This window comes from Manis pentadactyla, chromosome 14, assembly GCF_030020395.1.
Source record: "Manis pentadactyla isolate mManPen7 chromosome 14, mManPen7.hap1, whole genome shotgun sequence".
In the NCBI taxonomy this organism is placed as follows: domain Eukaryota; kingdom Metazoa; phylum Chordata; class Mammalia; order Pholidota; family Manidae; genus Manis; species Manis pentadactyla.
In genome coordinates this window covers 20,509,614-20,537,551 of record NC_080032.1, presented here as the reverse complement: position 1 = coordinate 20,537,551, position 27,938 = coordinate 20,509,614, and the positions used below count along the sequence as shown (strand labels likewise).

The window sequence follows — 27,938 nt, the reverse complement described above, 5'->3', positions numbered from 1 at the left end:
CCCTACCCCACGGGCTGTCCCTTACTTTCGCCTCCCCCACCCTTCCAGATGCCATTTTTTAAAATCTCCATTTTTCACTCCACCCACTCCTTTTATTTGTCAGTCTTTTCTGTTGAACACCTGTAGTATGCTGGCAGCCTTCACAGTCTCCATAAGAAGAGCAAAGGCTAATGGTGAGGGCCTCCCACGAGTGAGGCCTCAAGGTAAGCAAGGGCTTCCTATAGCTGATCAGTCACCTCCTCCTCACAGCCCTGTGCGGTGGGCATGACGGTTATCAGACCCCACTGTGCAGGGGCTCAGGCACCAGCCCCTTGGTCATCCAGCTATGAGCTCTGCTCTCTCAAGGCAGGGAGCCTCCTCTCCCATTAATCCTCCGACCCCAAGAGGCAGGGATTAACCCTGTCTCCATTATGGAGAGGAAGGGGAAGAGCACAGAGAGGTCGCCCAACTTGCCTACATCACACAGCTGACACTTGATTTCAAGTCCTCAACCCATTCAATTCGGCCTTTTTAAAAATTATGTCGTACTCCTTTCTAGTCTAAAAAGTGCCAGACAAGCTGCTGTTCTTGATCCTTCCCCACCCTCCATGCCAGTGTTCCCTTTCCCTGAAAAATTTCCCCCAGCCTGCAACCCTCTAGGTGAACTAAAAGTAGAAGGTATTTTAGTTAAACACAAGCCTCCTGCTTTCCTTCCAGGGGCCCCATACTGCTGCCCCCGGTTCTGACTCACTCAGCAGCCTGCAGGAAAGAAGGGAAGACAGATTTTGATAGTTTCTCTTCCTAACACACTCAATGGTGCAAACAGATTCTTTCTCCCCAAACCGGAGAACACTGCTTAGACATGGTTAGAGGCAGAACAGAGAAACAGATACAGAGAACTGGAGAATCAGAGAAGGGGAGAGTTCCATCTGCAATGACCTCAGGCAGGGTTCCAACACACCCAGGGTCCTGCCCAAAATCAGGACTGTTCACCTTTACAGGCAGCCCCCATGACCTCTGTAAACCCTGCTCTGGGAGACATAAGTAGCCTGGACACGAGACACAGGACAGTAACAGGATTCAAAGGACAGAGGAAATTCCCTGGCAGAACCCACAGGCGCCCTCCACCCGCTGGACACTCCAGCCCCACTTACCAGAGCTGGCAGGCCCTGGCTGGGGCTCTGTGACAGCCTGAGAAAGCCAATGGGGTCACGTCTCATTGCAAATGAGGCTGTATGTAAACTTCCGTGGCAGAAGCCGGCCAGGGAGGCGAAGCTCGTCTCTGCGGGCTGAATTTCGGCAGGTCTAGGGAGACACAGGACAACAGCCTCAGTTCTGGAACTCTGGCAATATGTGCACAGACGGTGCAAAAGCTCTCGAGCTCCAACTGCATCCGCTGGCATCTCCTCCAGCTTGTAAAACTCAGTCTTTTCAGTTTTTCAATATTACAGCATAAAGAGTATTGAGTCCACAGTGGGTGCTCAATAAAAGTCTCCCTTGTTCCTCTGATCCATGTTCATTGGGCACCTGCCATGTGCACAAAGATGAACCAGAAAAATCTCCCACATTCAGGGAACTCACAGTCTTATTTAAGAAACACAGACATTTCTGTGCCCCTCCAACCTAGTACAAGATCCCTTTTCCATGTCCACAGAGCAGCACCAGACACGTGGCGGGACTCATCATAGCTACACAGCAACATTTAATACTGCATGATCCTTTACGTCTCATCAGTCTTTCCCATTCAGCAGCAAGCCCCAGAGGGCACCCTGAGTCCCCAGCAGCTAGCACAGGGGCTTGGCAAATACGTAATTGTTGAATATATAAATAAGTAATTGTTGAATGAATAAATAAATGAAGGAATATTCTTCAGGCCCTGCTCCCCACTCTTCTAAGATACTGAGTAAAGTATGACTTAGACATTCTGCACTGTCATGACAACACACCCAGTGCTAGCTCCTTGCTTTCCCTGTGTCACCTCCACACTCGCCCAACAGTGCTTCCTGGGGTCACCTCCCCAAAGAACCACTATGCTCAATCCTTCCCTCAGGGCCTGCTGCTGGGGGAGCCCAACCAGAAGCCCTTGTGGGTGCTGGGCATCTCTGCCCCTGCTCTGCAGTTATTATTAATAACCAGCAGCAGCCCCACCCCTCAGGTCAAGGTGACAACCAAACAGAAGCACTCCCTTGGGGTGATGGGAAGAAACTCCTAAGTGGTTTTCTTCCTGGATAATTAAATCACAGCACCTCCATGACAAATGTTGAGTGCAGAAATGAGACAAGCTCTGCTTGGTTTTTAAGGCAGGACAATGGGAAAGAGGTAATCCCAGGTGCACATGGGTGGGGGGAGGGGGATTTTTCCCAACCCAGAGGCAGGACACAAGCTAGTCAGAGCTACAAGTAGCACTTGGAGCTCCTGATTCACGACATAATCATATAATTACTATATGTATTATATGTATTTGTATTCCATATTTTATATACTTATATTTACTGCATATTTATGACATATTTATATGACATATACAAATGTACACTTATTTATATGATGTAGAAATTGCTTTGGCCCAAGGACTCTATAAAGCAGGTTCTCTCAGCTATAGGAATCCTGTGTTAGCAGCTGAACGGACCTTGAGGCAAGCATCATCTGAAAACAGCCATTCAAGCCTGCCTGGATTGGGAAAAAGGCTAGAAAGGCCTGGCAAGATGGTCTCGTCCAGGGATTCATGAGTTAGTATTTTTGAAAACAGGAAGTGCCCTGAAGAATTCTACAAGATCACGCCCGGCATCCAATCCTATTCAATCTGCAACTTGTATCTCTCTCCACATCCGACTTGCATCTCTCCACATACTGCACTTCTCTCCTGTCTACTCCCTGGGGCCATCCTCCACCCCCCAGACCAGACCACCACCCTCTGGGCCTGGAGGACCCCACCACCGTCCTTCCTGGCCTCCCCTACACTGCAACAGGCATGACCTTTCCAAAAGGCCAATCTAAACATTTCATCCTAAATTTTACACAGTAAGAATAACAACAAAGTGGTTTCTATTTATGGAATGTAAAACACTTCACAGACAAAAATTAATTTCATTCAGCAACCTCTGAGGCAGGTAGGATTTTATCTCCATTTTACAGAAAAAATGTCTCAGTGAGGTGGAAATAAAGCTTCTAGAAGAAAATACGGGATAAATGCCCTTAAGTAAAACTGCTGTTCATCAGATGACACCTTAAGATAGTGAAAAGGAAAGGCACAGAGTGGAATAAAAAATATATATATATAAATTGTAGTATTTTACCTACATTACATTTATAAATAAAATTTGTAACATATGAAATAATTTTATATATATATATACAACCTTCACAAGGGACTCTATCCAGAATATATAAAGAACTCCAAATTAATTAGAAAAAGACAATCTGAAATATGGTTAGTTTATTTGCTTTTAAAGACAAAAGATTTCAATGGGCACCGTACACACACACACAGAAAAAAAATCTCTACATCATCAATAAACACATGAAAAGATGCTGAACTTCATTGGTCATCTGGAAAACACAAATTAAAATCACAATGAGATATTATTTCACATCTACCATAATGGCCAACATTACAGAGACTGACATTACCAAGTGCTAACAAGGATGCAGATGTGGAACTGGTTTTCAGTCGACATACTTTGTGAAACTGTTTGGCAGAACGTACTAAAGCCGATCTACACCTAACCCACAACCCAGCAATTCCACCGCGGGGTGTGTACCCAACAGAAACGAGTGCTCAGGTCCACAAAAGGCTTGTACACAGATGCTCATAGCAGCTTAATGCATAATAGCCTGGAAGCCACATAACTGTCCAGCAGTAGTAGACTGGATAAACAAATTGTGGCATGTTCATAGGATAGGATATCAAACAGCAAAGGAAAACCACCAGACTACCGTGACACACAAAACATGCCCAAATACCACAGGCATTATTGCGAGCAAAATAAGCATCATCCTACTGTATTTACATGAAGTTAAAGAGATGGGTAAACTACCCTGCGGTGGCTGAAGCAATGACCTTTGGGGATTAGTGATTAGGAGAGGTCCAGGAAAGCTTTCTGGGGACCTAGGAATGTTCTATAAACTGATATGGGTGGTATTTACATGCTGTGTACACATGTAACCATGTATTCAGTTAATACTTAAGGTTTGTATACTTTACTGTACAGAAGTTATGCCTATGAAAACAAACCTAAAATTCCCAGTGGCATCCAGGTACTCCTGAAATAAAGCCACACCCCTCACCATAGCCCTCCGTGATCTGCCCCTTACCACCCCCAGAACCTCATCTCTGGCCGAATCCTCTCCCTTTTCTCCTGGCTCCCAACTTACCCATTCTGGAGACCTCATTTTGCTCTGACATGAGAGGAGTTGGAAACTGTAAGAATCCCACCTTCAGATGGGAAGGAGACCTGCAGGGATTTGTCAATCACCTTCTCTTTTTCTGAGTGATGTGGATACTCACATGCACTAATGCAGCAACAGCTCCCTGGTGCCTCTTCCTTCAGGAAGCCCTCCCAGATTGCCATCCCAACTCCACATAGGCTCTGTTTCCCACAACTCTCTGCTTCTTTGTGATATTTACCCTACTGTTTTAAACCTGTTTACTTGTCTGCCTTGCTCCCTAAGCACCGAGACCCTTTCTGTTGTGTTCCCTGTTGTAGAGCCAGAGCCTAGCAAGGTACCTGGCACATAGTAGGTACATAATAAAAAACTGCTAAAACAAATGGATGTTTGAATGAGAAAATGAGTCATTTGAGGGTACATAAGAATGGGATAGGGTCAGTAGTGATTCTATACAACCCCCTTGGTACCCAGAAGGTAAAATTGGGACGCAGAGAGGGTAAGTGGCTTACCTAATGTCACACAGCCAATTAGAGACAAATCCAGCATAGAATCTTCAGTAGACACTGTTGCACCCTCCCGCACAACCAGATCCCCTCTCCTGGACTGGACCCTGCCCCCACCTACTACCAGAGAGGTCTGCTCACAGTTCCCAGGCACATCCTTTTCCAGGGCAGCTGTCTTCCAACAGGCTGGCCCAAGATCCCCAACTCTCCCTGGAAACCCCCACAAACCAGGGCCTCCATTGCCAATGACTGACTTATAAGGGACACAAAAGGCTGCTTACCCTTGCCTCAAGGTAAGACTTGCTCTGCAGCTCCAGAGACCCCTGGGGAATCACACTAAAGCTAACACAGCTGAGACCACATCCCCTGCTCTGCCACCTTCTGCGGGCCTCTATCCCCGACTCCTGCAAGTGCATCCCTATCTCTTCCCCAGCACACACATCCAAGCTTCTCAGGAACCCTACCGCGGACAGAAACCAAGGCTCTGGACTACCTACCTGCCTGGAGTCCAGGAGGAGGCTCTGACTCCCGGATGTAAGTCTAAAATGAACGACGCCAGCGATGAACCCAGGACATGCCAGGAGGCCAGGTGCAAGGGGAGGTGGTATCCACAAGGTGTGTGCCTGCACGCTGGGGTGGCTGCACCCTCCGCTCCCGGTGTCCTTTACTGTAATCTCTAAAAGATACACAGAACGACCCCATCAAAAGCAGTTCCCCGCTGCATCATTGTGAGCCCCTCCCTGAAGGCAACTTCACCAGCCAGGTTATAGAAAACACTATACAATCTCCTAAATTTGGAGACTACCACCTACTCAGTTCTCCCAGACCCTACATTTGCACTGTGTAATCAACAGCTATTATGACCTCTGAGGACATGGTGTTTGGGGCTAGCACACAAGACTGGCGACCAGGAGCCCCAGGTCTCCTAGTCCTGTTTGTGCCCCTCTGTCTGACCCTTCAGAGAGTGGACTTCCAGAGTCAGCCAGTTGGGTGTTTGATCCCACCTTAACCTCTACAAGCTGTGTAACCTTGGGGGAGTCACTCCACCTCTCTGGGCCTTGGCTTCCTCATCAATAAAATGGAACCAAGGATATATACTTCATGTGTTCATGTGACAATTAGATGAGATCACATATGTGAAGTGCTCAGCACAATGTCTGTGGCTGCCACATGTCAGTTACTGTCCTCATCAACATTATTATTATTAATAATTTAGAGACCAGATAAGGGGGAAGCCTGCAGATCAGACCATTCACTGGGCTTCTGCACATGTGCAGGGAAGAGCAGGGCCAGGCTTTGACCAGCATCTCACTCAACACAAGGAGGCAAAGAGGCATGAAAAGTGTATACAGTAGGTGCTCAGTATACTGGAGCTCTACTTACTATAAAATTCCTCTTCAGAAGGCGAACCCAAGAAAGTGACCTCTCTGGATTCAGAGATCCTTTTATTCAAAGCGGCAACTTTGCAAAAAGCACCAGACTTCAGGCAGAGGTGGGAACAGGGAGCCTGTCCCTCACCGCAGCCTCAGAGCACGCGCTCTGGTCCACCTTCGCTGGTCGCCCTCTGCTTGCTGGAGCCAGCCACGCCCTCGCCAGCGCTCCCCACCCTGGGCGTGTCAGCCACCCCAGAAGAGCCTGCCCTGAAGCAGCAGATGCAGTCCCCACCCAAATCCTCTCAGCAGGTGTGACGATGCAGAGGCATGCTCTGCAGCCACCCCGAGGGCCCCGGCACTTGGGCCCCACTGCTCTCAGTGGTCACCTCTCATTACACACCCTAATGGCAACCACCACCCAAATATGCCGGCTGCCCTTGCACCCCTGATTCAGGCTCTGCCTCTTCTTCAGGGAAGCCTAACTTAAGACACCCCTTTTTCCTAGAATCACTGAGTCACAAGAGATGGGCCTGTTCAGAACAACCATTTTCCCCTAGGGTGTGGTGACACAATGGGGAGACATATTGTGAAATGGGGCCGCAACCCACTGACTACCAAGACTATGTGAGGTTCCAACGTTGGCACTGGCTGACGTTTCAAAAGTTGCTCTTTACCAAATTTACTCAAAAGATGTATTGCCTCACTATGGCCTGACCCCATGTGGTGATGGGAGAGTGCCAATGAACTCAAAAGTCAGGGTCCCTGTTTAGAAAGCTTAGAGTTAGGGAAGGCAAAAGACAGGAAATGGATAAGCCAGTGCACCAGGACAAAAATGGCAGCATGTGACAAGGTTAAGTGAAATGAACAGGGTCTGTCATTGGGCCACATGGTTTGGGTGATCAAGGAAGGCTTCCTGGAGGAGGGGACATTTCAGCTGCATGGCCAAAAGGATCAGAGGGAGCCAGCCAAGAGAAGACCATGAGTCAGAGAAGAGCTCAGGGCATTGAAAGAACACAAGTTTCTGTAGCGTGGCTAGAAGAGAGTAGAAGAAAGTGGCACGGCTGCATCTGGACATGGGACAATCTTGTAAGGCTCTAAGCACACTGTAAAAGTGCATCTGGGGCTCTCACAGAATCACCTTCTCCCTGCCTCCCTTGCATTCTGATCCGCTTTCCAGAGTGAGAAAGGGTGGAGTTACTGCCTGCCTGCCAGGAGCCTCGCTGAGCTCGGGGCGGGCATCTCACACATCAGCATCCTCCATCCTGTGCATCCAGGTGAGAACTGCTGGCTTCAGGGTCAGGAGAGCGGGAGGCAGTGCGAGCCACTTGGAGATCAGCTCCTGGCAGGGGAGCATCTGAACCGGAAAGAGAGCTTCAGGTAGTGCTTCACTGCACACGCTTGAGTTCAAATCCTGCCTTATGAGCTTGAGCAAGTTTCTTACCTTCCTTAGCCTCATTTCCTCCCCTGTCAAATGGGTTGATAATCCCATCTACTTACAAAAGCAGCTGAAAGATTTGCTAAGAACATACATGTAAAAGCACTTGGCACTGTTTATCTGTGGATGCCATTTTTTTTTGGTGTCATGAATCTACAATTACATGAGCAACATTATGGTTACTAGATTGCCCCCTATCATCAAGTCCCCCCCACATACCCCATTACAGTCACTGTCCATCAGCGTAGTAAGATGCTGTAGAATCACTACTTGTCTTCTCTGTGTTGCACAGCCCTCCCCGTGCCCCCCCTACATTATGTCTGCTCATCATAATGCCCCTTATTCCCCTTATCCCTCCCTTCCCACCCATCCTCTCCAGTCCCTTTCCCTTTTGTAACTGTTAGTCCATTCTTCAGTTCTGTGAGTCTGCTGCTGTTTTGTTCCTTCAGTTTTTTTCTTTTTTCTTATGCTCCACAGATGAGTGAAATCATCTGATACTTGTCTTTTTCCACCTGGCTTATTTCACTGAGCATAATATCCTCTAGCTCCACATTGATGCCATTTTTACTGATCTCCTGCTATGTGCCAGGCACTGTTACTTGGAGCCAGGATGCAGCTGTGAGCGAGATGGGTCAACTTGAGCGTCACAGAGGAGACATACAATGCTTAACCAAGGCAGTAATCACGAAGACAAGACTTTGTAGCAGCACACAGTAGGTACGTCCTTCAATCTGAGACCCTGATCCCTACTAAAAGCCCAGAGCCTGCAGCTACGACAGAAACCTTGCAAGCAAAGTCTCCTGTCCCCTGGCAGAGCCACACACAGGCATCATTAAAGAACCCAGCTCCTTAGGGTCCACCCTCAGCTGCTTCAAGGTCCAAGGTCCAGCCCCAACCCTCACCCCAGATGGCAACATCCCTAAGCCCCAGAGAAAACCTCTCCAGAGATTAGTGTGGGTGCGGTCAGTCACTCAGCCCAAGAGGCATGAATCACATCCCAGCCCGCTCTATAGAAGAGGAGGGGTTTGCCAGACCCACATCGGAAAACACGGACGTTCCGTGGCAGACCAAGCAGGGAGCAGGAGGAGAGGGGGCAGATGCAAGCGGCTGAGGCAAACCCAGGTCCCGATCACCCCACACGGGTGCAAATAACAGCCCCAACCACAGAGGCTACCACGCGTATCAGCAGCTCTCAAACTCTGAACAGAGATCAACGCCTTGACTCCTGTCAAGTGCCCTAAACCTGTAAGTATTATTTTTTTCCCCACTTGATAAAGGAGGAAACCAGCTTAGGGAGATTCACTGCCTTGTCCAAGGTCACTCATCCTGTCAAATTCCAGAGGCCAAAAGGCTGAACCACTCCCCAGCACTGGAAGGAATGAAGAGAGGGGCAATCGAAAAATATGGAGGGCTGTGGGTCCCCAAGGCCAGCTTATGTGACAGGGGCTGCCTGGACCAGCCCTGCAGCAAGGCGGCACAGCAGATGGCAAGGGAAGGCTTGTGACTCTGCCTGTGTGTTCTGAGCCTCAGCTTCCCTTAGCACAGGGGCAGGCACACACACTGAGCCATGGGCCCTTCTCACAGATGAGGGGGGAAGACCTGACATCCAGAATAACACAGGAGTCCATGGCTGGGGCACACAGGGCCATGACATCACCCTGCGCCCGCTGCACCGTGCCTGGTGACTCCAGATGTGGCCTGTGAGCACTGGGGCTGGGTGGGGGGCAACAGTCTTATAACTCCACTATCATGCCCCAGGGCTGCTGCTGGCTTGTGCACACCTCCAGCACGCACATGTGCATGTGTGCACACAGTATGCTCGGATGTAAGGAACAGGTTTTCAGGTGTATGAGATCTGTGTGCATATTTGGGGGAGCCAGGTTGTGTGTGGGATGCCTGGGGGCAAGGCCAGTGGGATGGTCAATGGTATGAAGGTTCACCGGTCAGCTCCACCTGTGAAGGTGGCAAGTGGCATGCAGGGTGGATGCGGAGCTGCGCACACAGGCGTTGGTGAAGCAGGGGCACAGAATGAGGCGGCCATGTAACTGTGAGGTCCAGGAAGTGGGAGGGAGAGGGGTCAACTGTGGGGGCTTCCCAGCAGGCTGGGAGGCTGTGGGTCTATAAGATGTCCATGTGCATGGAGAGATGTGGGGCGTGGGGGTTGCAGGGCAGAACCGCAGTTAAGGGCATAGACCCTGGAACCATCCTGCCTGGCTTTGTATATTGTGCGATCCTGGGCAAATTATAACATCTCTCTGAGCCTTAGTTTCCTCATCTGTAGTACAGGGATAATATTAGCACCTCTCAGGGGGGTGGTTTTGAGGATTAAATGAGCAAATGCATGAAAAGCACCAGTACAATGTAGGCACATACTAAATATTCCATAAAGAGCAGCTCTTACTATTATCAAGACATCTGTGGATCTCTGTGGTAACCGCCATCGTTCTGTGGGTCTGTGTGTGTGCAGTCTATCAACAGAGGAACTGGGTGGGATGATGTGTCTGCAAGGGTCATTTTCATCTTTGCCTCATGCTTTGGGGTCTAAAATAAAAATGCATTCCCACCTGAATGTAAGTCATGAAACCATAAAACTCTTAGAAGAAAACATAGGTAAAAATCTCCTGAATATAAACATGAGCAACTTTTTCCTGAATGCACCTCCTCAGGCAAGGGAAACAAAAGCAAAAATGAACACACGGGACTACATCAAGCTAAAAAGCGTCTGTACAGCAAAGGACACCATCAGCAGCACAAAAAAGCATCCTACAGTATGGGAGAATATATTTGTTAAATGACATATCTGACAAGGGGTTAACATCCAAAATATATAAAGAATTCACATGCCTCAACAGAAGAATATGAAGAGACACTTCTCCAAAGAAAAAATTCAGATGGCCAACAGGCACATGAAAAGATATGTCACATCGCTAATTATCAGGAAATTGCAAATTAAAACCACAATGAGATATCACCTTGCACTTAATAAAAAAAAATGTATTCCTTACCCCTATCTATAACTTATTTACCCCCCACTCCACCCCCACTACTCAGGAGTTAAAACACAAAGGAAGCCGAGGCTCCATTTTCACCACTCCGGAATGAAACTAACAGTCCCCCTGACCCTTCCAGACAGCAAATGAGGCAGGCAGGTAATATCCCTGCCCTCAGGCAGCCATCAGTGAAGGGTAGGGGGAGCCAGGCAGAACTCAGAGAAACCCAAGAAAGATTTCAATACAAATGTGTTCAGACTAAAAGCAGCACATCGGGACAGTCAACACAGGGAGAGACACTGGGAACAGCATGTGTAGAGTCCTGGCGCAGGAGATCCCTGGGAGGAACCAAAAGTACACAGCACCTCAAGGCCAGAGGGCACCAGGTGCATGAGCCTGGAGAGATGGACTAAGAAACAGGAAACAATCTAAATGTACAATGACTGGGGATTGGTTAAACAGACGGCAGTATTCTTTCTATTCTTTGGTACTTGTCCCAATGAAGTTTACAAACACTGATAATCACAGAAAATTAGCTAATGGCGTGATGTTAAGTGAGGATAATAAAAAAGGAAGCTGCAAAGCTGTGTACATCCAACGTTTTAAGAAAAAAGTTGTAAAACAAAATTTCCATCTATATGTAAAACAAATGCATCCCAACAAAAATTTCACAGCACTTGTCCAGTGGTGACGGGCTTCTGGATGATATTTCTTCTTCCTGCTATGTGGCCCTTATAATATTTTATCGAGCAAAAAAAGTTGAATGTTTAACAGACAGTGAGAAAAGCTCCTGGCCATCTTCTGCTCAAATCCCAAAACCCCAACGAGATTTCTAAAGCCGTGTTTTTACAAGGACAGACCTTTTTTTATTCAAATCTCAAAACTAGCAAAAGCCCAGTTGGCCTAGGTCTCTGGTGGATGGAAGTTCACCCAGCGCACCCTACCGGCACCAGCACTGCACCTAAGAGAAGGGGGAGTGTTTTTTCATGGGGGGCGTGCGGAGGAGGCTCCTGAGCTCTTCCTAAGCCTTGGGAACCTATCCCAAATAGTTTCTTCCCCACCCAGAAACACTCCCCTTCCTGTGGCTCAGGGTCAGCCCTCCTCCCACACTCCCGCCTGGGGCCAGTGTGTCCCGGCAGAGCCCTGAGCAGCCCTGAATTCCTGAGCCTGGAAGCCCAGAATCTTCCATCTTAAAGACCATGTATCCCAAGCCCCTCATTACACCAGCAAAAAGACTGAGGTACAAGAGAGGATGTGAGTTGCCCAGGGACATCCAGGAAGCTGGGACGAGGTTCACACTTGAACCTGGACCTCCACACCAGGACCATTCACTCAACAAATGTGCATAAATTAAGCACCCACTGTGTGCAAGCACTGCCCTAAGCACTGGGGATACAGCCACAAAGCAAACTGATGAGTTCTTTGCTCGGAAGGCAGAGCTTTAAGTAAATGAAAGAAGACGAGTTCGGAGTCATCCAGAGCTATGAAAGCAGCAAACCAGGGCAATGTGATGAGAGGCAGGGGTCGGGGGAGCAACTCTAGGCTGGCAGTGATGGGGGGAACTCTGAGGAGGTGACATGTGAGCTGAGACCTGAATGAAGAGGAGCCTACCATGGAAACAGCTGGAGAAAGAGCATTCCAGGAAGAAGGCGCGGGAGGCAAGGCTAGGGGAGAAAAGGGAATCTGGTGGGGTAGTGGGAGCCGGGTCAGGCAGAGCCTCTGCAGGGAGGAGCATGGGGTCGCTGCCGGGTGGGACAGGCAGGCACTGCAGGACTTTCACAGGCTGTGACTGGTCCGGAAGCTCACAGCTAGCTTGCAAAGGGCAAGAATGGAGGCCAGGAGCCAGTGAGGGGCTTCTACCTCCCAGGTGATGGACAGGGGTGACCTGAACCTGATGGGTGACAGTGGAGATGGAGAGACAATGGAGATCAGATACAGATGACAGGGCTTGCTCAAGGACTGAGCACGAGGGTGGGAAGAAGAATGTGGTCCACCCCCCATCACCACCACCACCACGAAGCCAGGAGAAATCAGAACAAAAAGGACTCCAAAAAAGATCAATACAAAACTCCCACCACGCAGAAGCAGTGAGCGTGCTGGGCCTCCTAATTCAACACCAGCTCAAAGAGCAACGAGTCAGAGAGACCTGGGTTCAAATGGTGGCCCCAAGTGCTAGCTGCATGACCTTATATAAGTCAGTTCTCCCCTTCAAGCCTCAGTTTCCTCACCTGTGAAACAGGGATAATGATGCCGAGCCCAGATGGACATGGAAGGTCCCACACAGTACCTGGCTCTGGTCTTTTCTCTTTCCTTCCCTATGCTCAGGCCTGATGCCCAGCTGCAATTCTCAGATGCAGTCAATTGCCCCAAGCCTATTTTTGAAGAACTACTTTGAAGTGACTTTCTTCCCAAAGGATCCTAAGGAGCAAAAATGGAAATCCTTCCCACTGAGGAGGGTCGGAACAGATGCCCTAAAAATAACAAGCACACTTCCGGTTTCAGGGCTGGGGCCAGGACAGGAGTCTCACAGTCCCCTGACCTGCAGATGGAGCTGGGCAGGGCAGCAAGAGCTGCCCACCTCTACGTGCCACACATCGCCCTCCTCCCCAGGGCAGGTAGAGAGAAGGTAAACATCACTGGGAGCCCAGAGGCTGCAAGGTCAGGCTCACATCCAGGCTCAGCTTCCAAAAATCACCCTTCCGCCCGTGCCTCAGTTTCCCCACTTGTAAAGCAGAAACATTAGGCTCAGCTTTGCAAAGACTGTAAGACAAGCTGTCGGGAAATGCCTGCAGAGGATAGGGGATCAGAAGACCTATTCTCAGGACCAAGAGCATGTCACTGAATGATGGCTCCCCAAAATATCCAGACCATAATGCCTGAAAGCAGGATCCTTCTTACCACACATGGAAAAAGGCTCTTGGCAGAGGTAAATTAAAGATCTTGATGGGAGGATATGATGGATTATCCAGGTGGGAGCTAAATGTAATTACATGTGTCTTAAGAGAGAAGCAGACAAAGATATGCTTACAGGAAAAAATGTACGACAACTCAGCAGAGAGACACTGAGATGCAAAGCTGTTAGCTTTCAAGATGCAGGAAGGGACTTTGGACTGCGGCAGCTTCTAGAAGCTGGAGAAGGCAAGGGAGTGGGTTTGGCCCTAGAACCTCTGGAAGTAGCCAACACTTTGGTTTCTGCTCAGTGCAACGGCCCTCAGACTTCTGACCTCCAGGACCGAGAGAATAAAATCCTGCTGTTTTAAGCCACCAGGTTTGTGGCAATCTGTGCCAGCAGCCACAGGAAACCAATTACAGACGCCTCCACCGTTCAAAGCCAGAAGGACTGGATCCGTATTTAAAGCGAGGTGCAGTGCTGGATTAAATCAGGATTTCTGCAGGTGGAGCCCAGGCGTGGGTATCCTTGAAGAACTCCCAGAGGGATGACGGGGACCATCCTGGGGTGAGAAGCATGGGTCTAGGAGCTGGGGGGGCCTGAACGCACAGCCTCCCCAGCACTCAGCCCCAGAACTACAGCCACTGGCCCCTGGCCTGCTCCTCCATCTCTCGCAGCCCTGTGCACACAGAAGTGAACAGGCCATGGTCCCGATCCAGACCAAGGAGAATTACAGCATCAAGCCCTGAAGCTCTAGGCTGGGAGGTCTACCTGTGGGAGGCCCGCGGAAGGAGGACCAGACGCTGCCAGAGGGCAAGTGGGGAAGGCGTCCCACAGAGGAGACATCTTGAGGTAGGTCTTGGACAAGACACAAAATCCCAGGGCACTGGGTACTTTAAGTGCCCCATCCAAAACCCTATATGTTCCAAAAGTTTCCAAAGTACCACAATCTCTGCCCAAGGGCTGTCCCCCACCCTTGGGACCTGCGTACAAGATGGGCCAGAAGTAGCCGGGAGTCAACACCCCGGCAGTGGTCCTCAGCCAGTGATCCAGAGGAACCAGTGTATAAATACCCCAGCTCCCCACCCGGGGGGCCTGATGCTGAATAATGGATCCAAAAAAATAGCCAAGCTCCTTTTTCCACATAGGGCAACAAAGATCCTTGCAAATGTACTTAAGTACATCCTAACTGATGTACACAGGCGCATGTTCAACACAGACCCCAGAGGTCCCCAGTGGGGCTGAGCCCCTGTTGCCCACCAAGGTACCCTGCTTAGGAACACACTGAGCGGCTGGGACCACCTCCCACACTACTCACACTCAAATCGCTGTCTCTGGGTCTGCTCTGAGGAGCGCACACCCACGCGGGTGATGCATCTCCCACGTACGGACCAAAAGCGGAGAGGCCCGTGGCCCGGGAATATCAACAAGATCACCCACCCCACTTACTTCCGCCCCGTGCCACGTGCTGCCTTAAATGCTTCCTGTGTATTATCTTGTCTTCCCATTACTGGAGGAAGGTGGTATCATCATTCTGTTTCACAGATGGGGAAACTGAGGCTTGGAGAGTCGAAGTCTTCATAAAAATCTAAAATGGCTTGTGCTCTCCTCTGCCCCTCTCCCCTGCATTCATCATGTTTCAGCCACATAAACTTTGTACTCACCACCACTCTACTCCCCCCAGCAACTTCCTGCCCCAGACCCTTTGCCCTTGGTGTTTCTGTGGCCCCAGAATGAGGGGATACTTTCCCCTCCTCCTTCAGTTTTCTCTTCCAACGTCATTTCTTCAAAGGGGCTTTCCCTGAACACCAAACGAGAGCATCCCGTCTCACCGTTCAGCTGTATTCTCTGCACAGCTCTTTTCACTGGCTGAAATTATCTTTAGGATTTACGGCCCTGGTGGTACCAGGAGGAGGGCATGCTGGGAAAAACGAGGTCCGGAACCTCCTCAGACAAGAACCACACCCCTTATTTTCATTGTCCTTTGCTCCCCAGAGAGATGCTGCACCCCTTTCCCACATGCTAACCCCCATATTTCTGACCCCTGGTTGTTCCCCTTCCACTGAGCCCCGGGTTCCAGGTGAGGGTAACAAGGCTGCATGGGGGTTCAGAGGCCAGGGCTGGGCAAGTCCCCAGCCCCATCGGCAGTGACTGTGGAAATTCAGATTCAGCTGGAAGTAAATATTGAAGTGCTGTGACGTCCCTTTTCACAAATAGTCCAAACAGTAGGGAAGTGGCTGAGCTACAGTTCTCAAAAAGTAGCCCAAGGGAAGCCTGGCCTTGGCACAAGTGTGGTGGTGGACTGACTGTGGTGGCCTCTGAAGCTGTTGGTCACCTCTGTTTCCTTAGCAGAAAAGATGATGCCCAAGCACAGAGTCCATAGTGATTTGGGCTGGAGGTGGGGTGCTTGGCAATCATTTTGCCCAATGCATCTCCCAAAACATTAGCACCAGAAGTTCCCTGCACACACAACCCTGGGCTTAAGTCCAACCAACAAATAGGTCCTTAGGCTTTGGTGCTTAGCAGAAGGCTCATCAGTGTTTAGGGAGCCCCCACAAACCCTTTGGGAGCCCTTGAGTTCTGAGATCATCTTGTCCATCCCCTCATTTGACAGAAGGGGAAATTGAGGCCCGGAGAGGGAGAGTGGCGTACCCCACCCAGGTCCCCCAGTGAGTGAGTGAGGTCCGAGCAAGAACCTGGCCCCACACACCCGTTTATCCGTCTGCTCCTTTCATGTCTCTTCCAGTGAATGTGAATACAGTGTAAGCTCTAAGAAGGTAAAGACTGTCTTCTCCTTTTACGCATCTGCTGTTGCTCTTGTAACTAGCACAGCACCTAGCACACAGTAGCTACTCGGTTAATAAATGAATGAATCCAGGTCCCCTGATTACCCTGCTTTGTTTCACAAAGACCATCTGAGCTCCTACTATGTGCTACAATCTGGGGCAGGTGCTGAAGAGAAGACATGGGCGAGACAGTCTCCTTGCCTGTATGGAACTGATGCATGGAGAGCAAGACACTCGGTACACAAGTAAGTACAGATTTATCGTGAGACTATAGTTTCATAAATGCTCCAAAGGAGACTCAGGGCTCTGTCTGACCCAGACTCAGCTAGGAGGCCAGGGGAGGCCCAACGCCAAGGTTTAGGATGAATAAGCTGAGATAAGCTTCCTGGCCAAGAGCATCTCCTGGGCACCTCACTGCTCCACCATGAGGGTTTCTTGATCAGAAACTCTGGAGTCTGGCTGGGGCCGAATTATGTGCCCCAGCTGCACCTCGCACTGACCCCGTCTGAGGACAGACGACAAGCTCTGCACAGAAAATGACCAGCTTAGAGAGTGGCAGTACCCACACGACGGCCTGGTGTTACCACACTGAAGTGCACCATTAAACAGAACACAATACGGTGCTCTGGTTATGCTCCTTGGAAAGGGCCCTTATTTTATGTACATACATGTGCGTCCACACATCTATATTCACAGATGAAATCCTATCATGTCCCCATGCTGCTGCAGAATAATTACCTAGGAAGAAAGGGTAGGTGGATGACTGTTAGGGATGGGAGACGGGTACCAAAGTTCTGTATGTTTTTATGTTACAAGTTCTACACAATCAAAACTTTTTAAGAAATCAAGAAAATGTAGAAGAAAAATTGGTTTAGCTGTGGACTGAGAGCAGCAAAAACCATTGCCTCTGCCCCCCACGAGCTGCCACAACTCCTCCAGCTGAAATGACCAAGCTGGCCACACCTCTGCACGGTGGCTTCCCTTTGCTCTTCCTGAGGCCTTCTCTGATTGTGCTAGAACACAGCGAGTGCAGCAGGGAATCCCTGACCCCTGTGTTTCTCTGGAGCATGCCTCCAAAGCCTTTGCTGCTTCTTACAAATCCCAGGATATCACAGGACCCAAGTCCTGAACAAGACGCCCACCAACCAATCCCTCCTCCCTCCCTTTTTACTGAATGACGGGAAAGGTGGCAGCAGATGGGAGAATATTTGCCATTTGCAGGCTTTCAAGATCTTGGTTAAGACTTCTTTCTCTGGGTGGGGTTTTGACCAGGGCTCTGCCTAATTCGCATACCTCAAGATTCTTCTGGTTAGTTCCCGGAGGCTCCTGGGGCACTGAGTTACTCATGAGGACACAGACGCAGGGAGGCTGGGCCAAGTGGGTGATTCACACTTCCTTGTGCCAAGGGGAGAGGAGGGACATGGTGACCTACCTCTTCTCATAGTCCAGGTCCTCCACAGACCCATTCATCAGCTGGTTGGGTGTCCACTTCAAGGTCATGACATCAGCCGTCTGGTGCAGGGACAGGTATCCTGGCACAGCCTCCATGTCATCCCTCTGCAGAGAGAGGAGGACCCAGGCCTGGTCAAAGTGCTGGAATCACCACAGGCATGGACCCTCATCCAGCTGACTCGTGGACGCATAACTGGAGCCAAAAGGCTGGGGCTTTCCTTCCAAGGCCATGTGCATTTGGACAACCCAAGGCCTTCCACGGGGCCATGCTAGGCAAAGCCATTTGCAGCCAACCACCCAGGTTGGGTTCTATAGGTCCAGCTACAAATGCTGCCCACCCCCAACACTTTCACACACGCACCTCTAGATGCCCTGCTGTACGGGCAGAGTTGGATGGTTCTTTATAATCCTTTCCTTAACAGAAAGCATTTAACTGGCTTCATTTTGGCTTGTTGTAAGGGAGAAAGAAATGGCAGCTGAGCTCATCCAAAGACATTACGCAGTAGCCCCCTCCCCAAATGCCTATGCCTCGCCCCCCACCCAGCAGCCTGACCCTCTGACTTCCCAACGTGCCTGCAGAGCTTCTCACCACTGTTTTATCCCAAGTGGGGCAGGCCGGAGGGGGTTGTGTCCAAGCCTCACACACAGAGGAGGCAGCCCCTCCACCGAATTCACCTCAACGTGTGGACACAGACAACTAACACTGAGCAGCTCGTGTGTACCAGGCTTGGCCCAGCTTCACACCCATGCCGCAGTTGAGCCACACGTGCCTGCAGCCCCATGAGGCAGGTACAGTATCTCAGCCATACATGATGTGTAAACAGATATGTGGCAGCATCTCAGCGATTTCAAGAGGCACGTTTGCTTTCCACATTTTAATGTACCTGAAACAGAGATGCATCTTTTGCTCAGTGGCATCTCACAATTGTGACGTATGTCATTGCCTGACCTCATGCAAACCCTGTCAGAGCTGTTCAGATTGTTGTTACTTTAAGTTTTGTACATGGTTGTTACATCACATGTGGAGGACAGGTGCCATTTTAAATGCCTTCAAAAAATGAGACTGTGCTTCAGCTTTGAATCGAAAAGTTGTGTAGGGAGCAAGGCTGGGAATAGAGCAACAGAGCGCACGGTGATGTCTGACCCATCAGTCACCACTGCAGGGGGGCCACTACTCCAGATTTTCCTGCAAAGCAACAACGAAGAGCACACGCTTGGAGGAAATGCTGCACCTCCTATGCTCTTGATCGGAGGTCAGCAAACTTCTTCTGTAAAGGGTCAGACAGGGAGCACTTTTGGTTTCGCACACCACAGAGGCTCACTGGCTGCCACTCACCTCTGCCATCCCAGCACGGAAGCAGCCATACATGATGCGTGAACAAACAGGCAGGGGTGTGTTCCAATAAAACTACTTAGAAAAGCAGGTAGAGGGCCACATTTGGCTCACAGGCTATAATTTCTTGACCCTTTCTTCTGATGGAATGGAAAATGATATTTGGTGGAAAAATAAGGAGAGCAATAACTCTCAGTCAAAAAGTGATACAGAAAATTGGACCCTGACATGTGAAGTTTTAGGACTATCTTCACTAATGTATTTCAATTATATTTTCCTTTGTGTGTATATATAAGAGAAATGTATAATTTAAAAATATATATCCAAATGGTCTCAAAAAGCCCCTTCAAAAAGTGTAAAATAAAACTTCCAGGTATTGAGAAAACATTGGATATAATGTTTAATTTCCTGATGCTATGTTTAAAAATGGAGCATCTTAATTTACAGCGTCTCAGGTCTAAGGACACACTCTGGCGCTCACTGTGATGTGGGTCCTAAGGCTCAGGGGGAAAAGCGACTTGCTCAGGGTCACCCAGCGGTCACAGCTCTGACTGCAGAGCTGGGGTGGCCGACAGTCCACCCTCTGCTTCCTCCCAGCTGAGCCCAAACCCCACCTTGATCCGAATGGTCTCAGGGAGGAGACAGCAAAGGAGGTATCACATGAGGAGAGGGGTTTCATGTGCCCTGCTCACCACCCATGCCTGGGGCCTGGCTCAGTGCTGGGGCATAGAGGGTGACTGGTAAATGGCACAGACTCTGGCCACCCTGGATTGAAATCATAACTCTGCCCCTTACTGCCCCTGTATGAGCCTCAGTGTTACCATCTATATTACTATTTGCCACAAATGTTTACTGTAAGGTTTAAATGAGTTAAGATAGTTAGAAGCACTTAGCATGGTGCTGGATGCATAGGAAGCAATCCATAAATATCAGCTGTGGAGATTTTTATCTTAAGATAAGCATCTAGCATCTAGCAGGTTCAGAATAAATGTTTGCTATATGAGTGATAGCAAGAAAGAATGAATGGATAGAAGGCTGGGTGGACAGGTAAAGATGGGACTGGAAAATAGACAAATGGATAGATGGATGGATGGATGGATATAAATACAGGCAGATGGATAAAGGAATGATGGGTGGATGCATAGATGGAGGGGTGGTTGGGTGTAGAGACTGGAAGAGAATTGCTGGTTGATTGGCTGGAAATGTGGATGGATGGATGGGTAGAAGGAAATACTGTCATATGGTGGATGGAGAGATGGAGATGTCAGTAGATGAATGAATAATAGATGGGTGAGTGGTGGATGGATGGATGGACAACCTGGAGCCAGAGGGAGTCCCTCCTCCATAACCTGGAGCCAGACCCGCGGGGGAAGGTGGGCTCAGGATGAACTGTCACCGGCTGAACCAGCACATTGTTCTTGCCATACAGCAGGGTGGCCCTGGAGTTCTGGTGCAGGGACTTGACATAGTCACAGGCAGAGAGGGATGGCCAGTCATCCATGCTGCCACTCGAATGCCTCTTCTGGATATGGCCGTGTGAAGGGAGGTGAAGGGTGAGGCCTGGAGCGACCTTCAAGGCCCCCACCCTTCCTCACCTCCACACCAAGTCTGGAACTTAGGCCCCTCTGAGAGCCCGCCGTTCACCCCACTCACACAGAGCGCCGGACACTTGGTGGGTGAGTCCTGCCGCAGGTGCGAGCTGTGAATGCGGTGCCTCTGGACAAGCTCATTGGCCGAGGGGTCGGTCCAGAAGTGATCCGCAGTCTTCATCTTGGTGTACTCCAGGGAGCCGGGTCCCACTGCAGAGCACACGGGGACTGGGAATCCAGGGCCACAGCAATTCTGCCTCCCGTCTACCTCCAGACGGGGCACCTATTTCACTAGCCCTGCCCCCCGCCAGCTAAGGTGCTCCAGGATCCTACTGAGGAGAGACAAGCATAGATCCTGGTAGCAAGAGACAGGGAACCGGTGATGTGTGATGTAGGAGGCTAGAGGGAGGTGAGAATGGCCCTTAGGAGGTGCCCCCACCCCCAGAGCCAAGAACAGAGATCCAGGTGAAGCTCAGAGCACCAAACCATTTACCCAGCAAAGACGCAAGGATGGGGCCATCCACAGGGTCCATCAGGAGCGCTTCCTTCTCATAGTATTTACTGGCAAGAGAGGAAAGGACATGTAGGTTTGGATCGCGACCCACAGAGGGCGCACAATACACAGTGGCGTGGTGGTTAAGAACAGAGAGGGCTCAATCCCCTGCCTGCCTCCCAGTTAACTCTGGGAGCCTCAGCTGCCCCATCTGTAAATAGGGATAACAAACATTTATCTCTTAGGCCTATGGGAAGGATTGGGAGGGAGAGCAGATGTAAGGTGCAGAGGACAGCGCTTGGCATGTACGTGCTTCATACAGGCCTATGATCAAGCCTTAGTGGGGGCAAATAATTAGAAGGCTGCTGAGGCCCTGCTAACCATCTGCTTCTACGGCACCTTCCATTTCAGACAGGAAGTCACTTAGAGGCTCAGATTGATGCCTGGGTTCTTGTTTGTGGAGTCAAAGAATGAACTTTGCAAACCCTCAATGTGGGAGAGCAAGGCAGAGGCTTTTATGTAGCAATAAAGTGAGAGGACAGAGCTCCTGATGCCTGGAGGGGAGGGGGTGTGTGGTCTAGGGGATTTATGCCTGGTTGAGAGACAAAGGGCTAGGGAAGCAGACCTGTTAAGTGGAACCAAAGGGTTTATCTTTGAAGAGACATTCAGTTTCTTATTAGTCCTCGGGTTATTTACAAGAAATTTACTGCTCTGATTTCCTCCCAGGATAGCAGCTTCCTGGTCTGGGAGCATGTCAGTCAAGACTGCCTGCCTTGCTCCCAAGGTGGGCTGAGTTATTGTCTGCTTGTTAAAGAGTATGTTCAGAAATTTACTTTTTAACCAATTGGGTTTTTTATTTTTTTATTTTGGTATCATTAATCTACAATTACATAAGGAACATTGTTTACTAGTCTCCAACCATCACCAAGTTCCCCCACATAACCAATTGGGTTTTAAAATGCAATCTTATCCTTAAGATGGAATCCTTCCTGGTTTTACTACCTTGTTTATGACCGAGCTTGCTTGCTAAATCAATTGCCCTGATTGCTAGCCACTTGATCAGGGATGGAGGAGGAAAAGCAACACCTGGGTAAAGTAAAAAATAATAATAATAATAATAAGCTGGGCCCCTCAGCAGGCCAAAGCAAATCCCACAGAGGCATGATTCAATTGATTCAGTGAAGACATGGCCTATGCAGAGGTATTCTCTTACCTGGGGGATATTCAAACATTCCAGACCGAGTTACTCCTGGCTTTTTAGTTTTAATTAATTTCACTGAAGAATGCCTATATTCCTAGTTTGATATTTTTACCCTAGAGAACTAATGTGACTCTGATTTTGCTTAATGTTTAACAGAGTTTTCGTAGGAGTTTCTTTGCACATTGTTACATTGTTGACTGGGATTAACCTGCTCCCCCCCAACCCCAGAGGCCCTCACCCTACTCTAAGCCCACAGTCCTGTCTCAAGATGATGTCTGCTCTCCTAAAGTTACTGAGCCAATAAAATGTTAATTTTTGGCTGTGGGGTCTCCCCAAAGGCTGCATTAACAGGCCTTCCTGTCCAGATACCTAATGTGGATGACACTGGCCTGACATGCACAGAAATGACCCCAGCTTCTGACTCTTCACCCAACATGTGATCCCATGAATACAATGTTTGTGCTGGGTGATTTTGGTTTTGGTTTGTTTGAGTTGTGTGGTTTCTAATTCTTTGAAAACTTGTATAGTCTAGATACTAACAGAATTTTGGAGTTGGAAATTACTTAGTTCTGATGCTAAGGGATCTCAGGCCCAGAGAGGGTCAGAGACTGCTGCAGACCACACAGCAGGTGGATGCAAGCTATACCCAGCCAGCTTGGCCCTTCCCATCCTACAACAGGGAGTGAAGAACACAGGATCTAGAGTCAGAAGGACTGAGTGGGAGGCCAGTTCTGCAACCTCTTCCCTCGCTGTGTGTTGCTGGGTGATTACCCTCTCTGAGCTTTGGTGTCCTCAGTTGTAAAATGAGGAGAATGCCAGAACTCAACCTGACCAGATTTTTGGGAGAATTAAATGCTGACCTGCATGTATATAGCAACAGCACAGACTCTGACACAAGGCAATTCTTACAAGTAGTGGCCACATCATTGCCATTTTACCCCAAGGCCATCTTCTATCAACCAGAATATTGGCTGAAGCAGAACTGACATCACCTAGACGTGCTTAACATCAAGTCTCCACAATCTGCGGTCAGATGTGAAGATACTACTTCAAGGCACTTTCCACTCTGCCATTCAGCATCCGTTCCTAACATCAGCAGCAACATGATCACAAACTTCAGAAAGGCTGCCTTTAAAAATAGCAGGAAGGGTTGGGAGCGAGATGTGACTCTAAAGGGTAGTGCCAGGGAGTTTTTTCAGGGTGATGGGTTCCTTTGGAACAGTTCTAAATCCTGAATGTGGTGTTGGTCCTATGAAATAATACATGTATTAAAATTTTCATAGAACCATATAGAAAAAAATTATATATATAAATTGGTGAAATCCAAATAAAGCCTGTCACTTAGTTAACTGTATTATACCAATGGTGAACCTCCTGATTTCTCTGTTCTGTACTTTCTATTCATTTCCGTAATGCTATTCTCACTAATGCCCCTTCTTGACTCTTCTCCAAAGTGGCAGCAATCCCTATTCCATTTACCAAAAGAAACAGAGGCATACAGAAACTGATTCCTTTAGGGACATAGTTGAATAGACTGTGGGCTTAATTCACAGGAGAAGGAAGGTCCCTAAGATTACAAGATCCTGATATCCCAACGCAAATATGAAGACCCTGTGTTGCTATTAAACACCCAAATTTTCCCAAGAATCTAAGCTAAGCTAGATCAGAATCAAACATCTAGAAGGCCTGTATTTAATCACTTCAAAATCACGTGGCTTTGTGTGAGAGGGTGTCATTCCCGTGTGGGTCAGCAGGTGGAGGTAGGGCACGCCCAGATAGGTGTCTGGCCTGTCCCACTCACCTGCTGTTCTCCACAAGGTAATGCACAATTTTGTCCAGGACCTTCTCAAACAGGGCAGTACGGATCCAAAGGTATTTGATGGCAAGTGGGGACAGACTGGGCAGCTTTGGCAGCTTCCGCACATTCTCCTGGAGGCCCTGGATCTGGTTTCGCCTTCAAGACCAGTCAAGGAGGAGAATAGATACTCACTATAGAGGAGATCCAACAGGACCACTATGCAAATGAGAAAATGTTCAATTTCTCTAGAAAATGAAGGAATGGCAATGGAGACAACAGTGAGAGCCCATATTGCTCTGAGTAAAGAGTTGAAAAAATAGTAATACAAAGTGGATGTGAAGATGTGGCTAAAGACACTTCCATACACTGTTGACAGGCAACCCAGATTCTCATATTGATATTTCTCTCCATATTTCTCTCTCTCTCTCTCTCTCTCTCTGCTGGAAAGGAGTGCTGGCCAAGAAGAGTCTTGGATTATCTCCTTCAGGGGCTCCCCACTGCCCTCGAGGAGCAAGCTTTTCCACATGACAAGCAGAGTGCGCCATGACCTTGCCACGGTTCTCCTCTGCAGCCGTCCCTTCCTCTCCTCCGTGGACCCCACGTGATGCAGCCAGAGACATCCGCAGGTCCCCGAGGCTGCCAGGCGCCCACCTGAGCACTTGCCAGGAGCTGCTCCTTCCTTGTTTCCCACCCCAGCCCACTTCCAGGCTGGCCCCTCCTCACTCTTCAGGTCTGTGAGGGCGTCCCTCCCTTCAGGAAGCCCTCCTGGGCCACTCAGAGCTGGAAGCCCAGCCTCCCTCAGCCTCCTCTGTAACTTCCTCATCACTTTTCTGTCTTCCCCTCCCCAGTGTGACCTTGAGGGCATGGACTAAGCAATTCACTACCTTTTTAAATAAAATACTTCAGAATCTACCATGTGGCAATCATTGGCCTTTTTCATGTCTGTTATCTCCAGGGCCCAGCATAGAGTCTGGCATATAGGAGGGGCTCATAAGTATGTTCCTGAATGACTGATTGCACGAATGAATGAGGGGCTCTCTTTTACCACTTGGCATGGGCACCTCTAGCTCGTGCATTAGGAACTCCCAATATTATAGAAGGGCCATGGAATTCCAACCCTTTAAGAAGCTATCAGCAAACAACTGGGAATTTAGCAGAAGGATTAGAAGGTACCAGAAGACCAAGTGGCCTGCAGGGTCAGATTCCAAATGGGAGTTTGCAATGCCAAACCCAGAGGCCAGCCCATCATGCAGTTCTGGCCAGCAGCCCTAGGCCAGCAGGGCCTGCAGGGCAAGGAAAGGGCCATTTCTCATCCTGTGAAGTGGAGTGATCTCCCATGGCAGAGACGGCAAACACATGGCATGCAGGCCTGCTCTCCATTCTCCTGCCCATAACAGACATGGCTAATCAATCCATGCACTCTTTCCCATGAATTCCAATCATTTGAAGCCAAATCAGCTCTAGAATCTATCACAACACAGTCCCCCAGGCAGCCACTAGAATCAACTGGAATTGGAACCTATCTACCATCCCTTACCAAGCTCCAGGTCTGGGATTTCGCCATGCAGTTGGGACTCTAGGGGGGGCTCTGGTGGAAACACCCCTGTACGCACACACTCAGGCCAGGAGCTGCCTCCCGATACATAAAATCAGCCACAAAGAAAAGTAAGTGAGGCTACGTCTCCCTTCAGTAGTTGCCTCAATGTGAGCTACTGGTCCATGCAATTGGAAACCATATTGATTTCATTAAAGTTTGATTTTTCCTGCATTTAGAACAGGGCTTGGCTCCCAGTAGGCACTTACTCATTCAACAGTTGTTTCTTGGCCATTTACCATGTGCTGGGCACTGTCCCAGATGCAGGGGACATAATGGGGAGTAACACAGATGTAGCTGCCTGTCCTCATACCATTTAGAGTAGTCGGGGAGACAGATAACAATCAAATAAACAGTAAACAAAGATATGCATAATTACATAAACAAACAGTAAACACAAATATGAATTATAGATGGTGCTAATAACTGGGGAGAAAATAAACAGAGCAATATGGAAGAGAAATGGGGTGAGGGTTAGAATTTACCCTTAGCTAGGGGAAGGCCTGAATGACACCAAGGAACCAGCCATGGAAGATGAAGGGTGTGAACCTGGTGGTAGGTGCAGCATGTGCAAAGGCCCTGGGGTAGGAAAGAGTCTGGCAGTTTTGAGGAGCAGAAAGGACAAGAGGGGGCACACGAGGAGGCACAGGCTTCTGCAAGCTCAGGGAAGGCATGGGCTGTCCTCTGGGGTAGGCAATGCCCCTGCCCACACCCCGAACTCCACACTCACATGCTCTCGATCAGTGGCTCCAGGTCCTGGACTTTGCGGCTCAACTCCTCAGCAGCGGGAAGCTCTTACCCACTTTCATGAAGAGAGCTGCAACCTTGTCGCAGCGCAGGAAACCCGCCGCCCGCTGCCGCAGCCATGCAAGACACAGGCCTCCACAGCCGCTGCACAGACACGGTGGTCAGCAGGCTCTGCTCTGCCTGTGCTCCCAGCACCCAGCCCAGCTCAGTCACACAGGGCTGTCTTGGGGATCTGGGGGCCCCATAATCACCAAACTGGTGACAGCATCCTAGGGAAAAGCACGTACGCCTCTCTACCTTCCATTCCCTCAAAAGACAGCAAGAGAGCTTAGTGGTTAACCCACCTCACCACCTGAGGCCAGAACATCTCTGTGCACATCCTCTGCCAGCCGCTAACCAGTTGTGCAACTGTGGGCAACTTCTGCCCCTCCCTGTGCCTCAGTTTCCTGACTGTAAAATAGGGGTGGTAAGAACATTAATCTCACAAGGTTTCTGTTAGGACGAGATAGGAAAAAAGCATGGAAAGCACCTTGCACAGAGCCTGCCACACAGAGAGTGCTTTGCCAATGTTAGCTATTCCTTCTGTCCACCAGGGAGAGGTGACTGGATCACAGCCCTGTTGAGCTTTGCCTGGGTTAAGGAACCACGTTGTGGTCATTACTATTGTAATTCCAGTGCCAGCTAGCACTATGGGTCTCATTCAATCTCTGCCACAGCCAGGGAAGAAAGGAAAGCCATGTCCCTTTTTCAGATGTGGAAACTGAGGCTCTAAGAAGTGAACTGAATTGCCCAGGGCTGCCTGGCAAATAAGTGGTGAAGCCAGGCTCCAAATCCAGGTCTCTGAGCCCAAGGTGTGCTAACAACACTGTGCTTTCACAAAGGACATTTGAAGAGAGAACTCAGTAATAATCTTCCCATTTCTGTGTCTTCCCTGGAGGCCCTGCCTAGCCATCCTCCAATCGGGATGCCCAGGTTGTAGCCTAGGCTCTACAACTAACTTGCTGTGTGACCACAGGCAAAACACTTTTCCTCTCTGGCCCTCAGTGTTCCCCTCTGGGAAAAAGACTCTATGCAGGCCACTCTGATAGCCCCTATCTTATTTCTGGTACTCTGGGCAGCCCTCTGTTAAGAATCTTACCTGTATCTTATCTGGCTTACACACCAGACTGGGAGCTCACTCTGGTATGTAAAAGGAGCATAATCAATGTTTATGGGAGAAGTGAGTACAGCTGACCCTTGAAGAATGTGGGCGTTAGGAACACTGCCCCCACCCCCTATAGTCAAAAATGCATGTATAACTTATGACTCCCCAAAAACCTTTACTACTAATAGCCTCCTGTTGACTGGAAGCCTTACCTGTAACATTAACAATTGATGAACACATAT

The 27,938-nt window shown here is 49.2% G+C and overlaps 2 protein-coding genes across 4 annotated transcripts in view; both read right to left on the bottom strand.

Moving 5' to 3' along the window:
• The window catches only part of LOC118934118 (uncharacterized protein KIAA1671-like), a 271,613-nt gene that overhangs the window by 86,450 nt on the left and 157,225 nt on the right, over nucleotides 1-27,938 (bottom strand). The window lies entirely within an intron of this gene.
• Nucleotides 838-26,570, bottom strand: LOC130680664 (small G protein signaling modulator 1-like). Of its 2 annotated transcripts, XM_057491735.1 has the most exons (7): nucleotides 26,015-26,570; nucleotides 24,215-24,367; nucleotides 21,213-21,280; nucleotides 20,784-20,929; nucleotides 17,778-17,902; nucleotides 5,369-5,547; nucleotides 1,150-1,284 (listed from the first exon to the last, which is right to left on the bottom strand). In XM_057491735.1, exons 1-6 carry the CDS (start codon nucleotides 26,038-26,040, stop codon nucleotides 5,412-5,414), a joined length of 654 nt encoding a protein of 217 aa, XP_057347718.1. In that variant the 5' UTR covers nucleotides 26,041-26,570; the 3' UTR covers nucleotides 1,150-1,284; nucleotides 5,369-5,411. The 2 variants fall into 2 exon arrangements, with proteins under 2 accessions (XP_057347719.1, XP_057347718.1); XM_057491736.1 differs by lacking the exons at nucleotides 5,369-5,547; nucleotides 20,784-20,929; nucleotides 21,213-21,280; nucleotides 24,215-24,367; nucleotides 26,015-26,570 and adding an exon at nucleotides 20,527-20,645 and having other exon boundaries at nucleotides 838-1,284.

Excerpts from the sequence above, each read along its gene's own strand:
- LOC130680664 (XM_057491735.1), bottom strand. The coding sequence starts at position 26,040 with ATGGCCAAGAAACAACTGTTGAATGA. Across the intron at positions 20,930-21,212 it reads CATCCTTGCGTCTTTGCTGG|TGGGACCCGGCTCCCTGGAG; the intron begins GTAAATGGTTTG and ends TGTGCTCTGCAG. Across the intron at positions 5,548-17,777 it reads GACCTGGACTATGAGAAGAG|AGATTACAGTAAAGGACACC; the intron begins GTAGGTCACCAT and ends TGTATCTTTTAG.